The 13,134-nt window shown below is 42.4% G+C and overlaps 1 protein-coding gene across 9 annotated transcripts in view; it reads left to right on the forward strand.

Annotated features, from left to right (window-relative positions):
* Window positions 1–12,683, forward strand: part of COL26A1 (collagen type XXVI alpha 1 chain) — a 193,574-nt gene extending 180,891 nt beyond the window's left edge. For 8 of the 9 annotated variants that reach the window (XM_074890330.1, XM_074890322.1, XM_074890326.1 and 5 more), the window contains 3 exons: window positions 3,591–3,635; window positions 4,662–4,746; window positions 7,706–12,683. In XM_074890330.1, coding sequence (XP_074746431.1) covers window positions 3,591–3,635; window positions 4,662–4,746; window positions 7,706–7,878 — 303 coding nt within the window. In that variant the 3' untranslated portion in view covers window positions 7,879–12,683. The remainder of the gene's footprint in view (window positions 1–3,590; window positions 3,636–4,661; window positions 4,747–7,705) is intronic. The other variant, XM_074890324.1, reaches the window with a different exon arrangement.
* The last annotated feature ends 451 nt before the right edge of the window (window positions 12,684–13,134 follow it).

Here is a 13,134-nt window from a genome sequence, read left to right on the forward strand (position 1 = left end):
CAACTACAGCTCATTGCCATTAAATGTCAATTTTCAGTTAAAAAGAAAAAAAAAGCATGGTATATGGCAAATTGTCAAGTTTCCATCCAGGAAACTGATAAGAGCTCTTTCTCAATGATTCATTTAACATTTTGCTTTAGTTTGTGGTTGACCATATTACTTTGAAACAAAAGCTTTGTTGCACTATGTCCATTCAGTACAGACAAATCCTTAAGACTTTGATTTTGTTCCCTCCTTGTTAGATATTCAGAATTGTAACTCTCCTTCTAGGTTTGGGACAAATGAGATTTCCAAATATCAGAATGTCTTGCTAAATAGAAAAAATAAATTCTATTTCCTGTCCTTCCTCTGTTAGCGTGGAAAGCGAAGCCAATAGCTTTTTCTGGCAGAATTTCTGTAGGATGTTCTGTGTGCTTTTTGTCTTTTGTGAGTGTGGATTTGAATGCTGGTTTTGACAACTCCATGCTGCAATTTTGGGTTTGGTGGATACAAATTAGGGCTAGCTTTACACAGAGCGGAGGAGCTGTGCAGCTGCAAAGAAACGCAGAGGAGGGTTTACAATATCTATTGAGATTTGAGAAAATGTTATTATACATTCTTCCTGCTTAATCTCAGAGAGAACAGATGTAGACGAGACCTGAAGCAATCTGAGCGCATCCCCTGGATGGCACATCTATGTGTGCCACTCACGATCAGCCTCTGTTCATCTTATTCTTAAACAGTGCCAGTGAGGATACAGCACATCATCTCCAGGCAGTCTTCAGAGGTACAGCTAGTGAGGGCCTAAGATAAAAGATGTTTGTAACACCCAGCCTAAATATCCTTTGATCCCCTTTAAGCTGATAACATCCTTTCTGTTCCTCCTGGACACAGAGAACAGTCTGTTTATGTATTTTGAGTGCGTTGTTATGTCTTCTCTCTGTTATTTGCCTCTTGCCTGTGCTTTTTCACAGGCCTTACTCCCTCCAGTGCAGAATCCAAGTATTTCCCTTTGAAGATGCTCAGAGCACCTGACAAACTGGGCCTTCCTCCCAGCGCTCTTCGTGTCGATACAGGCCTTTGTCTCATGCTGGCTAGCTGCTCACCGAGCGCTGGGTAGCTCTCCGTAGTGATGTTTTGTAGATGCCCAAGGCCCATTGGTTTTATACAAAGCAGCAGTTTGATGGACACAAAACCAAAGCAGATGTCCCTTTTTGTCAAAAACTACAAAAAGCTGCTGCCAGCTAGGTAGGTTTTTTGGGGAAAAAAGATGGGTTTGTTTCTCTGTGTGTCTAGGGGAGAAGAGCCAGGTTAAATATGTGGCTGTTTCATCAAAGGATTTCTAAAGATGCTTTTAAATTTTGCCTCATCTTCCCAAGCTCCTGCTTTTTCATTAAATAATCTATAGCTGTTCTCCTGGTCAGGGATTCTGTCCTGCCCCAGCATGCTTCAGGGTGGGAAACCAACACTGTGGAGAAAAACAGAGGGGAAAAAAATGCTCAGTTCAATGGCATTTCGTTCTGCCCCAGACCAACACGTACCATTTCAAAATGTTTCTATTTGAAAAAACAAAAAAAAAGAACAAAAAAACCCCCACTGAGAACAATGTGAAAATTAGCACAGCAGGAAAAAGAAACAAACCAACCAAAATATTGTACGTGTGTTTTGATCAGTGGCTGTTGGGGTTAACACAGGGATGTGTGTGTGAAGCAGGAGGCAGATTAAATCAGCGCTCTGTGGGAGTCCTGGGCTCTGTTTGCTGTCTGGGGCAGCATCAGCCCATCAGTTTTACTAGAGAGAAGAATGCGGTATCTTTGTAAGAAACAAATCTCCAGCCAAATTCCTTCGTGGTATAATGTAACTGACTGCTGTAAAGTTCAAAAAATTGCTAATCATCTTACTGTGAGGGTACCGAGCTGAGTAGCTCTGTATTGAACCAAACTGCTCCGAAGTGTGATGGGATTTGGAGCTGATACTTGACAGAAAACCATGACCCCCTTTGCTGTCTCTCAGTGATAATGTCAAGGGAAAGGAAATTTTTCATATTATCCCAAGTGTAAGGTTTTTCATTAAGCCATCTTAATTCCACTAGTAAAAATTACACTATGTTCTTGTCAAATGGAAAAATATCTCCTAATGACACTTACTTTATTTCCAACAGGGGCAAGCAGGTCTGACTGGAGAGAGGGGCATTAAGGGATTTCCTGTAAGTGATGTACTTGCGGGTGTGTGCAAGACTCAGATGGGTTTGGTGCCTGCCTGGCACCGTAAACACCACCTAGCTGGACTGCAGCTGGTTCAACCAGCTCTCTCGGATGCAATGCTTAGGTCAGCTGTCTCCAGCTTAGACACTTGTTCAATAGGCAGCCTCACCTTAACGTATATCTCTGTAAATGAAACATAATCTTCCTGCATGTTAAGGATAGTGCTGAGATGCTGTGATCAGGAAGGTGTCACACCAACAGAGGAGATGTGTTTTGCTTTCAGATCCCCTCTAGCCAAACTTTGGCAGACAGAAGCCCCCTCCCTGCCCTGTGAGGTTCCTGGCACTACCAGAGCCCAAACGTGGGCACTGTTAAACAACTCAAAGTACATCAGCTGCTCTCAACTCCCTCTTGCACTTTGGTTTGCCAAGCTGAGCTGGAAACCCTTTAGTGAAATTAAGAGATGTCTCCAAATGATTTCTTGGCAATACCTGAACGTAGGAGATGTCTGCACTGGCACATATGGCTAGGGTGCAAACAAACCAGTGGAGATGAAGGCTGGCTGAAAGCAAGCTAGTGGAGCAAGTGAGTTTTTTTGGCTGGCAGCATCCAGACAGGTCCAAGCTCCTCTGGGAGGTTTCTCTTTTCTCTTTCTTAATTCTACCTCATCATTTTGTACGATTCACACAACCTTTTCTTCAGTCCTTCCTCCCATACCCACCCTTCCTTTGCAAGTACCTCAGGGATGTCCAACAAGTTTTGAGGAGCCCAGGCATTTCCACTCTATTTAATTCAGCAGTTTGTTAACCCTTTTCCTTGTTTTGTGTTTAGCTTGTGATTTAATCTCTCCATGTCATCTGTTCTTTGAGAAATGCATGAACTTCTCGGTTAGGGGGGAACATCAGACCAATGTTCACAGCACATAGGGATCTTTGTTCAAGAAAAGCTTAATGAGCATCTTCAGAGGCAGAAAGTGATGTGACTAATAAATGAGAGAAGAATGCAGGGTTTTATGTTCTAAATGATGAACATGTGCACCTTTTGGGGATGGGAACAGTATTTTTATCTTGGTGTGAGATAAAAGCATTGCTCGTTGAGATCTTCATGAGATGTATATTGTCTTCCTGTGGGCCCTGGTCATGGCAGCCAGCCTCTCCTAAAGCTTGGCCACTCCTGGCCAAGTTCGTCAGAGTTAGAAGTGGTGATGACCTCCTGGGAAGCTGGTGGGAACCAGGCCAGAGCTCACGAGAGCACTTTGGCCCTTAGCATGAAGTGCCAGAGAGTCTGTTTTCTGCTGGTGAAACATTTCTGCCTTTAATTTGTTCCTTTAGAGGGAAGGGGTGAAAATAATCCTGGACAGGGTCCTCAGTCACATGAAAACAAATTTCTCTTTCTTGTCTGTTTTAGGGTGAACCAGGCAAGAAGGGTGAGGAAGGTGACAAAGGTGCTGATGTAAGCATGTATTTCTACTGTTGTTTTACTTTCATTTTTGTCTCTTTACTGTGCTTCAACCATAATCCCTTTGACAGGCTGCTTTGTGGAGGGCAAGGGTCCTGTCCACAGTTAAAAGTGCAGAGCAAGAGATGATTTGAACCTTGGGTTTGATCTTAATACATGCTAGAAATCCTGGGTTTTGAGGTTTCCTTGGCCACGTTGTCAGCTGCCCTTCTCACCATGCTCTCTGAACACCTCCTCAGTCTCCAGCGGTTGTTCTGCCACACAGAGCTGCTGCATGGCAGGGAATTACTCCCCCATCGTCCCTCCCACAAGCCCAGGCACAGATTCCCAGAAGAGACTAAACTGCATGTGCCAAGAGAGAGTTGGAATTCTCACATCTCTGCTCTCCCATCCTAAAACACTTACCAACATCTGTCCCTTGAAGCTCATATCTAAGGCAATGAGGGCAACAAACTGCAGCCTGAGTGTAGGTGAAAGTATGTGGACAGGCTTCAGGGAGCATGTGGCCCAGCTAGGAGCTCTGTGAGAGGCAGTGTGAAGCCCATCAGGATGGGCTTGCATGCCACTGTTCCAGTTTATAAAAGGAGCAGCAAGATGGTTTCCTGGTGTGCCAAAAAAGAGTAAGCCCAGGTAACTCCCTGATGTTCAGAGTAAATGTCAGATGAGAGCAAAACCTGTTCTCCAGGTAGTTCAGCATAGTTGTTAACATAAGCTGCACATTATAAAGGTTTGACAGGAATATACACCCTGGGTTTGGCCCACTGCAGAAGCAGCAACCAATCTGAAAGGCTTGGCTTTGGGTCAGAGGCTCTGCAAACATGGGGTATAACTGATGAGTTTTTCTTTTAAATAGGTATTTCTCCTGCATTTCTACTTAACCCTTGCAGCTTATTTCACCTTTTACATCTTTTCATTTTGAAACATTCACACTGCATAGTCTGGCATTATGGAGGCAACATTATGAACAAGAAGACTATTCTGCAACATATACCAATGTTGATTTTCTTTTCCTTCTTGCAGGGGGAAGGTGTTCAACAGCTTCGAGAAGCTCTGAAGATTTTAGCTGAGAGGGTATTAATTCTCGAGCACATGATAGGAATTCATGGTAAGCGTCGCTAAGGTTTTCTTTTCTAGACAACTGGGGGCTCTGTTCAGGCAGCTGCCCGATAGTTAAACATCCTCCCAGTCTCCTAAACTCTCTGTCTAGTATCTGTTTTAAGCTGGGTTTCCAAAACTAGGTACCCAACCTGACTTAAAGGATGCTTAGAACTGTTGAGAACCTGGAACTCCACCAACTGCACTGGTTACTCTGGCTTTACAGTAGCAGGTGAAATGACCCCCACAATAATGTTTATTACAATTCAGAAAGCCAGGTCACAAGCAGCAGCTCAAGCCATGTGGTGCAGATCATCTACCAGCTTCCCAGGGAGCTGCTTGTTCAAGTCTCTGGGCCAGATCATTTCATCCTGTTAACAGCCTTGTTACTGTCCCAGCCTTGACACTGAGATGAGCATTTTTAAACCAAGTCCCATAGCACTTTTCTTTCTTATTTTCTCCTTGACACATGGCGCCTCATTCCTGACCTCACCTGTAAAGCGAGCTGCTCACACCCTCCTTCAGAGTGACACCCACTTTTATTATGAAGTGGCCTTTGGATATTGATTTAGCCTATGAAAATGCTAAATAGCTAAAATGTCCAGCAGTTCCTAAGCAAGTGGCTTAAAGTGCATGTATGTGACTTAAAGTGCAGTAAGGCAGCATGCTTGGAGAGCCCACAAGCTCCTCTGGAGCCAGCAGAGCGCTAAAATGAAAATGCTGCTCAGCACTTCAAGGCCAAACCAGTGTCAGTGCCCGGTGCTCTGTTATCTGGCTGATCTGGCTTGGGTCTCAGCACTGCCCTTCACTGTTCAATGGATGTGTGTCTTTTAGAGGCCCAAAGTACTATTTCCAGAAGCAATAGGCAGCAACAGTTTAAGCTTTTCGGGAAATCATGAATCATGAACTCATGATTTAACCACAGTCACCCTGACCTTACCTCTGCATTAATCCTAGTTTGCTTCATATTTTCATTGGATTTTATACACCAAGGGCAGGAAGATATGTTTTTGTGCTTCTTTGCTTTGAGATGGTGGAGGTACCAGGAAGATGCCCACTACCTTACCTGGGCAGCAATCCATGCCCAGCTGGTATGTTCTCCGGGCAAGAGGGGAAGGGGAACCCAGTCCATAAGCACAGAACAGTATATTTACAGGACCCAAGGCCTGGCCCTTCATCATCTTTTACTTTGTACCTTCATTTATACTAGTATGAAGGAAAATGTCAGCTCTTTGGGAAGCCTATATAGACACTGGGAGAATTCATGAAACTTTACCCCTGCAGAACTGCCTAATTTATCTATTTTATACACTGTCTGTTTGGAAATACAGCACCAACAAGGCATGCGCTGCTGTTATTTTGAAATGGTCATTTTGGCAAACCATTTTTACTGACAAATGTATTTTCTGTTATTGCTTGCCACGGAGGCAAGTTATTTATACCCATGTATACTTCTATGCCAGTGTAACTGCATTGGCAAAAATGGATGGGTTTTAATTGTACAGTATAGTTAAGGCCATCTTTAAACACCTACATTGTATGACTTTATATAAGTAGTTTCTTTTTTATTGAATAACAGTATAGATAATTTTGTTTTCACTCTCTGCTTTTGAGATAGTTCCATTCTTTAACTTAAGACATATTTTAGGCCCTACAAAAATATTGTTTAGAAAGAGAACTTGGAAAGTAAAGCATTTTTTCCTTGTACAATTATGTTCATCCCTTTATGTGTATATGGTTTTAAAAAAAGAGAGAAAAAGACATAAAATAACAAAACAGAATATCCTTGAGCACAGACCTCCCTGCTCTGAAAGGCACCACACAGGTTTAAATTACCCAGCACCAACTAGCTGGTCATGTTCCCACTGTAGGTGTTAAGGATTTTACCACAGGTTCCTGGGCAGCCCAACTCAGCCCAGCTTTAAAGACCCACGCAGAAATGCCAATCGCATGCTCTCATTTTCCCAAGAAACTTCCCAATCAGTGCGGTTTCCAAAACCACAGCCACCCAAGCAACAAGGCAAAACATACCAGCAAACAAACTTATTCTCTGCGATGGAGGGGCAGTTTGAGATTCTCTAGCCTAGCAGACTGCTGAGGGCAGCCCAGCCGTGTTTACTTCCAGCGAGCACAGTACAAATCCTCCAGCAGCCAAATGCTCACTTGAAACAAACGCTGCCTCATGGGATCAAACTAAGTCTGGGTGTCTGGCTTGTGAGGTTGTGCTCTTGGCAGGGAAACAAGAAAATGTCCATCTCTGACGGCAAAAGGAAGAGGAAACTAGGGCATTAAAAATGATGAGGCAGCATCGAGTTATCAGCATCTGTTGCTGACTGCTGGGAAGATAGAAGAGTGGCCATGGTCAAATGTATATTTAGCTTCATAGGACAGGATGCTGTAGAAAGAGGAGGTGTGTGTTACCACGAGGCATGCTGGGAGAACGGACAGCTAATATTTATTCCCAGCTTTATTGCTAATTTGGCTGTAGCCTAGGGTGGATCAATCCTTTCGTTCAATTTTTTCAGTGCCTCAGAATGTCCTCCTTTACAAGGAGTGAAATGGAACTTAAACCCTCAGGAGCATCACTTCCCAGTGACCACTTGGCCTCATCCTTCAATAACAGGAATCTGTGGGCAATGCTGAGTAGCAGCTATAGCCCAAGGAAATTTATAATCAATAAAAGAACAGCGCTTTATAAATGGAATTACAAATGGGAACAGGACCTGCTGAGCCACATGCAGTAAGAGTACCTACCCCAAAGAGTTTAGACAGCGCAGAGGGAAAAGACCTAATATAGGAGTAGTGTGACGGCAGCAAATGTGTAAGTGCCACAGTTGCTTGCTGGATGGAAAGACAACACGAGGGATGACACTTCTTCCAGAAGAGGTGTCACTGAGAAGGGCCCATTTACCTCTTTCCTTAGCCTCCCCTTTTAAATAGCGCTCTCCCGTGACTTTCTCTCCTTACAGACTCTTTATCTTCCATTGAGCCAGGCTCTGGACAAGATGTGATCCCGGGCTCCCCTCTGCGAACCAGCATCAAGATCAAACGTGGAGGACCCCAGCAGCCACAGGCCTACCAGATCCTCTCTTCACTGCTGGATGACAGTGAAGCCAAAAGGAGAAGCAATCGGATGAAGTAGGAACGTTCTGTGTGTTCTCCATGCCTTTCACCAGTTAAAGATACAGTATCCCAGTGCTTAATTGCAGAGTGCAAATGAAGTGGGTAGGAGGCTGCAGTGTTGGCAGTTGGGTTTCCTTACCTGGCCAATACTGTGCCCTTATGGCAGGGAATGTCTTATCCATAGCTCAGAGAGGGTCTTATGAACATTTTTCTTGATTTTGTTGTTTTGCCTTTGGAATACCAGATGGCAGGTATCCTCAGAAGCTGTCTACAGAAATGACATCTCCTGACGGTGTCTCAAGAGTTTAATCCTCCCCTTGTTTCCTCACTGCCCTTGAAAGTTACTCAGTTAAAGCACTGCTTAACTAGCTGAGACAATCAGTCCCATCTAGACTCAGAGCCAAGCCTTAGCCTTGTCCATTGGCATAGTTGATGACATCTGCTTTTATTTCACGTGGTGGTGTCATGCTGACTTCCAGGTGAAGATGCCACTTTCATAGGCCATTAAAGCATTCTCATCTGCAAGGATTTCTTTTAAGCAAAGAACAAATTGGAAAATTCAAAGAACATTTAAAACTGTTACTCTGACAATTCAGGTCACTCTTGGAATTTAGCATCAAAATCTTGGCTTTTCATGTTGCTAACTGTATGTGAGTGGCATTATTTCTATTCATGGTTGGTTAAGCAAGGACTTTTGATGCAAATGTTCATGGCAACATTGACTTTCTATCTATATTCAGTGAGATTCTATGTGTTACTATGAAAATATAGAGCAGTTTGTAAGAGATATGATGGAATTGTGCAAGAATTTTCCCATATTGCATTCAGCTTGTGCATACATCCGGAGATAATTAATTTAAGTAGTAGCAATAACTATTCATGGAAAAGGATATTTTGCAATAGTTTCTTAATCCTACATCAATAAGGAAAAATGTTTTTACACTGTTTTGTTTTTGTTTTGTGAGTAAATCCTTGCCATTTGAATCTGGAGACAGTGTAGTAGCTAACCACTACCTAAGGAATTAGAGTCTTGTCAAGAGCGTATCTTGCACTGGGAGTTAAATACAAAGTCATTTTACTTTTTGCAATAACGTCTCATTTTGGGGGAAGTCCCAGCTCCAGGGTTAAGAAGTTGAACCTGCCCTTCAGTGACAAATGACTCACTACACCTGCTGTGCAAACCAAATGGGACAAGTTGATGTCATTCATGTAGACAGTGATTTTTGTTAGAAAGGGTGAGACTAAGCAACAGAACTGATGGTACTTTATTTTAAAGAAAAAAAAATTCTTCCCTCCCCCCTGATCTGACAATTTTAAAATTCAGCCCAGGATGAAAGTGAGCAAACTGAGTTTGTGTTTGTCATTTTATGGCGTAAGTCAGGTAAATTGGTCACATTCTATCTGTTTCCTAGTGCAAGATACAGCTATCTGTATACATTGTAAACATGGTAGACCTACAGAGACATTGGAACATCCAAATCTTTCCTCTGAAGGGCATTATATTTTCAGAAATGAACAGATTACAGGCTACTTCAGGATGACTGAATTCACTATATGTCTTCATTTGGCCCTGTTCTTTAGAAATCCAACCATTCCTCTCAAAACAAGTAAAATGGTGTAAACTGATGCTGAGCAAGCATCAGAGAAACTTGCCCTCATACAGAAGCTTTTTACTGCTGTACAGCTAAATAATAAGCAGCCTTGGTTTAAGCTGGCTTGGAGGCTGCAGCAAATGCATTTACTTGCCCTGCTTTTGAATCCTCCTCATGATGCTTGGCTAATGCTAGTGGTGGAGCTCATGAGCAGTCAACCCACGTAGATCAGGTTGTACTTCTGTATGCTCAAGTTTTCCTTTGGACATTTCAAAGAAACAAGCCCAAAGCGTTACAAACATCTGTGGAGTATGACCAGGTGCTGTCTTTCCCCAAGACTCCAACATCTGAAGTGAACGCAGCGTTTTGCCAAGAGCTGATGCTTCAGGCTCCAGCATTACTTTGCCTGCCTGTGCTCTGAATTGCAGCTGGAGTGTGATATAGTCAGAAGACAAGAAAACAAGTAAAACTGCCCATGTCAAGCAGGTTACTGACTTCAAGCAGTCAAACTGTATTCATAATCCTTTTGGGAGAATGAAATACAGTACCTTTGAATGCATCTTCATTTCAAATCCAACACCAACTCTAAATCCAGTGCTAACTCTAATGACAGGATGTATATAAATGATCCCAAATTAAATCAGTGTCTTAAAGAAGGCTGGCAACCGGCTCTCAGCCTCCATCAGTCACAAATACAGATAGCTCAACTTTCCAACACTTGGCGAATGACTGAAGTGCTGTACAGCAGCCCACGTCCCTCCCTTCACTACCATGAGGGCAATTAGCTCTCTGTTCATGGACAGCTAAGCATGGTGCAGCCACTGATATATTCTTGGCATAATCTTTCCATTTAAGAACTAAACACTCAAAAAAGATGTTTCCCCATTTACAGGCTTATTACCATGTAGGAATTGAGAAGTACTTGATTACCTCTTTGTTGAATAGGGCCCATCTTGGTCCTGATCACATGGACATTACGAGACATAGCTGGTGGCTTCCAGGAGAGAACCCCTTATGCCTACCAGTAGGTGCTGGAAAATCAGGCCCTGAAGACTGGGGAGAAATCCCAGTTCGGTCTAAATGTGTACACTGGGCAAGCTGGTGCTAGCTGTAGTCGCTTGCCACATTAAGAAAGTTTCCTCATGGCAGTTTCAGGAACTAAACTAAACCAAAGCAATCTTTAAAAAGGGAAACAGCAAAATTTAGTTTCACTGGTCCTGTAGCTACAGGGTTGAATTTGGGGAAGAGGGAATACAATGAGGCTATTTTCACTTCCTTGACATTTTGGAGCCTTCACACTGAATTGAAAGAGAAATTTTTCTTCCTCCGCGTTTGTCTTCCTGAATTCAAAGCTATTGCATTAGCTTGATGATTGCTCTCTTCAAGTAATTTATATTGACTAGGATTTTGGATTTTAAATTATTTAAAACAAATTACTGGCACAATGAAAGGAAATTTAATGGCAATTGTTTGCAACAAATCCTGCCAAGTCAATTGTCAGAAGACTGGTTAGGTTTGGGTTGCAACCATTTTAATTATTGACTTTTCCAGGTTTCTGTATGAGCTATGTAATTTTTTTCTTCCCACACTTCTTGCTTTACTTAGCTACATCACTCTCTTATGCGGTACTGTATCTTTAATTTGGGTGACAGTAGGATTATACCAAATGGACTTTCTCTCTCAGCTGGGGTTTCATTCCTCTCTACTTACACAAGGGTTGGACCACACTGCTGTGCAGTCCCAGTTTAATTATGTTTTAAAGGTGAACATAGCCTCACACACTGACATTAATGATATTCATGACTAAGCAAACCACTCCAACCACATTTTCCATCTTAGGCAGGATATTAAGGCTCATTTTAGCCAGGGCATATAATGCATCTTGCCATGTCTATGTAACTTAGAGTGGATTTATTTTGAATGTGTGCTCATTTAGAAATAGATTTTAATTGAAATGTTTAGTGCTTTATCTTACATGCATACTGTGCAATACCATAGTGTGTTCTTAACCTTTTCTTTCTTTTTCCTAAGACTTTTTTTTTAAATTCTTAATTTTTCTTTGAGCTCCAATGTGTTTTTGACTTGGATTGGTTCTGGTAGTAGTAATGCATTTTCCTTGCCTTGAGCTAACCAGAAGCAGCAGCAGCACATTGCACAACCAAAAATCTTTGCAATTCGTGCACCCTGATGTTCACCAGCAATCTGGTACTCCTGGGAGGCAGAGATACTTCTCTCCAGAGTATCTAATTTGCACTTACTGTAAAGAATTGATAGCAACCCAGGGAAATAGGAGTAAACTAAAGAGAAGAGCCCTCACCTGCTCCCACCAAACTTCACAGTAATTTTGGCATCAACTTTCAAGGGAACAGGACAAAAAACAGATCCAGATCTTCAGCTAGCACGGACTGGTGCTGCTTTCAGTGGAGCAGAGCAGATGGCTCACAAGCAGCTTTCTGAGAGTTTGGCTCTGGGATTGGGGTTCGCTCCCAATCTCTTCAATGAACTATTTTAATGTGGGAACCTGACCACTGTGACAAAGGCTTCTAAAAGACAATCAGCTTCTGGAATTACTTCTCGATACAATTTATTGGAAATCCATTCTCCTGCACGTTTACAGCTTCTGTCTTATTTGAGATTACATTCCATTCTGGTGTTTGGTGGTATAGGGGTTTAAACTACTCACAATTTCTGTAATTGCGTTGAAACCAAGCAACTCAAAGGTGCTATAACTGTTCACAAAGCACATTCCCATCCATAGAAGGAAACGTTAACTTTTTCACTAGTTATTTTACACAGTATTTTTTTATTTATATCAGTGTGTTTCATATGTGTGCAAATGGTCCCAGCTTCTCTCATTGTAATAAGCTTTACAACCATGCAGCATTTTATGGGGCAGCCATATGCAGTATCTTGCAATCGTGTAATTTCTTAACTTAGAGCAAGAATAAATCTCATCTGACATGATGAACTCATTTATGGCAAGCTCTAATGTTTGTTGTAAACACAACCTGTTTGTTCCACTTCTTGCATGGTTACTTATCTGTTTTCATATTGCTATGTTATTGTTCAAAATATCTATTTCTCTTTATTTGCTATGGGGTTTGTTACTGTATATGGAATGTTTTGTATTCAGCATTTTCTTACAGAGCAGAGTGGGAACAGTATTCAAGAACCCACAAATACCAAAGACGTTTCATGTAATGCACTGAGAAATAAACATACTGTAAATGAATATGATGTCAGGTGTCCTGTATTTACAGCGTTCAGAGCAAGTTGAAGCAATCTGCATCCTGAAATTAGGGCATCTGTTTTTCTTTCCTGCCGTCTCAATTTTCTCTATGTTTGCAGGTCTCTTAAAAAACAAGACTGTGCATAAAGACCCTGCTTCTGGTTGTCTTCTGCGAGGTGGAGGGGCAAAAAGGGCCTCCATTAACTAAAGCCAAATCTGACAGTTTCCTTGCCTGTGACGGGACTGACTCTTCTGCAGGTAGTGGCTAGACTGCTTCAGCAAGCACAGCTGCCGCCTCAGAGGTCTGAGATTTGTCTCTAGGATGCACTTGGTCGCTACTCTGCATTCCCAGCCACACTAACCAAATACAGGGGCATGTCCTGCCTTCGTGGTGAGGCATTTAATTCCTCAAGTAGCCTAGGTAAGCCTTCAAGCAATGTCAGCTCTGAGCAGC

The sequence above is a fragment of the Strix uralensis genome, chromosome 20 (genome assembly GCF_047716275.1).
Source record: "Strix uralensis isolate ZFMK-TIS-50842 chromosome 20, bStrUra1, whole genome shotgun sequence".
Taxonomy (NCBI): Eukaryota; Metazoa; Chordata; class Aves; order Strigiformes; family Strigidae; genus Strix; species Strix uralensis.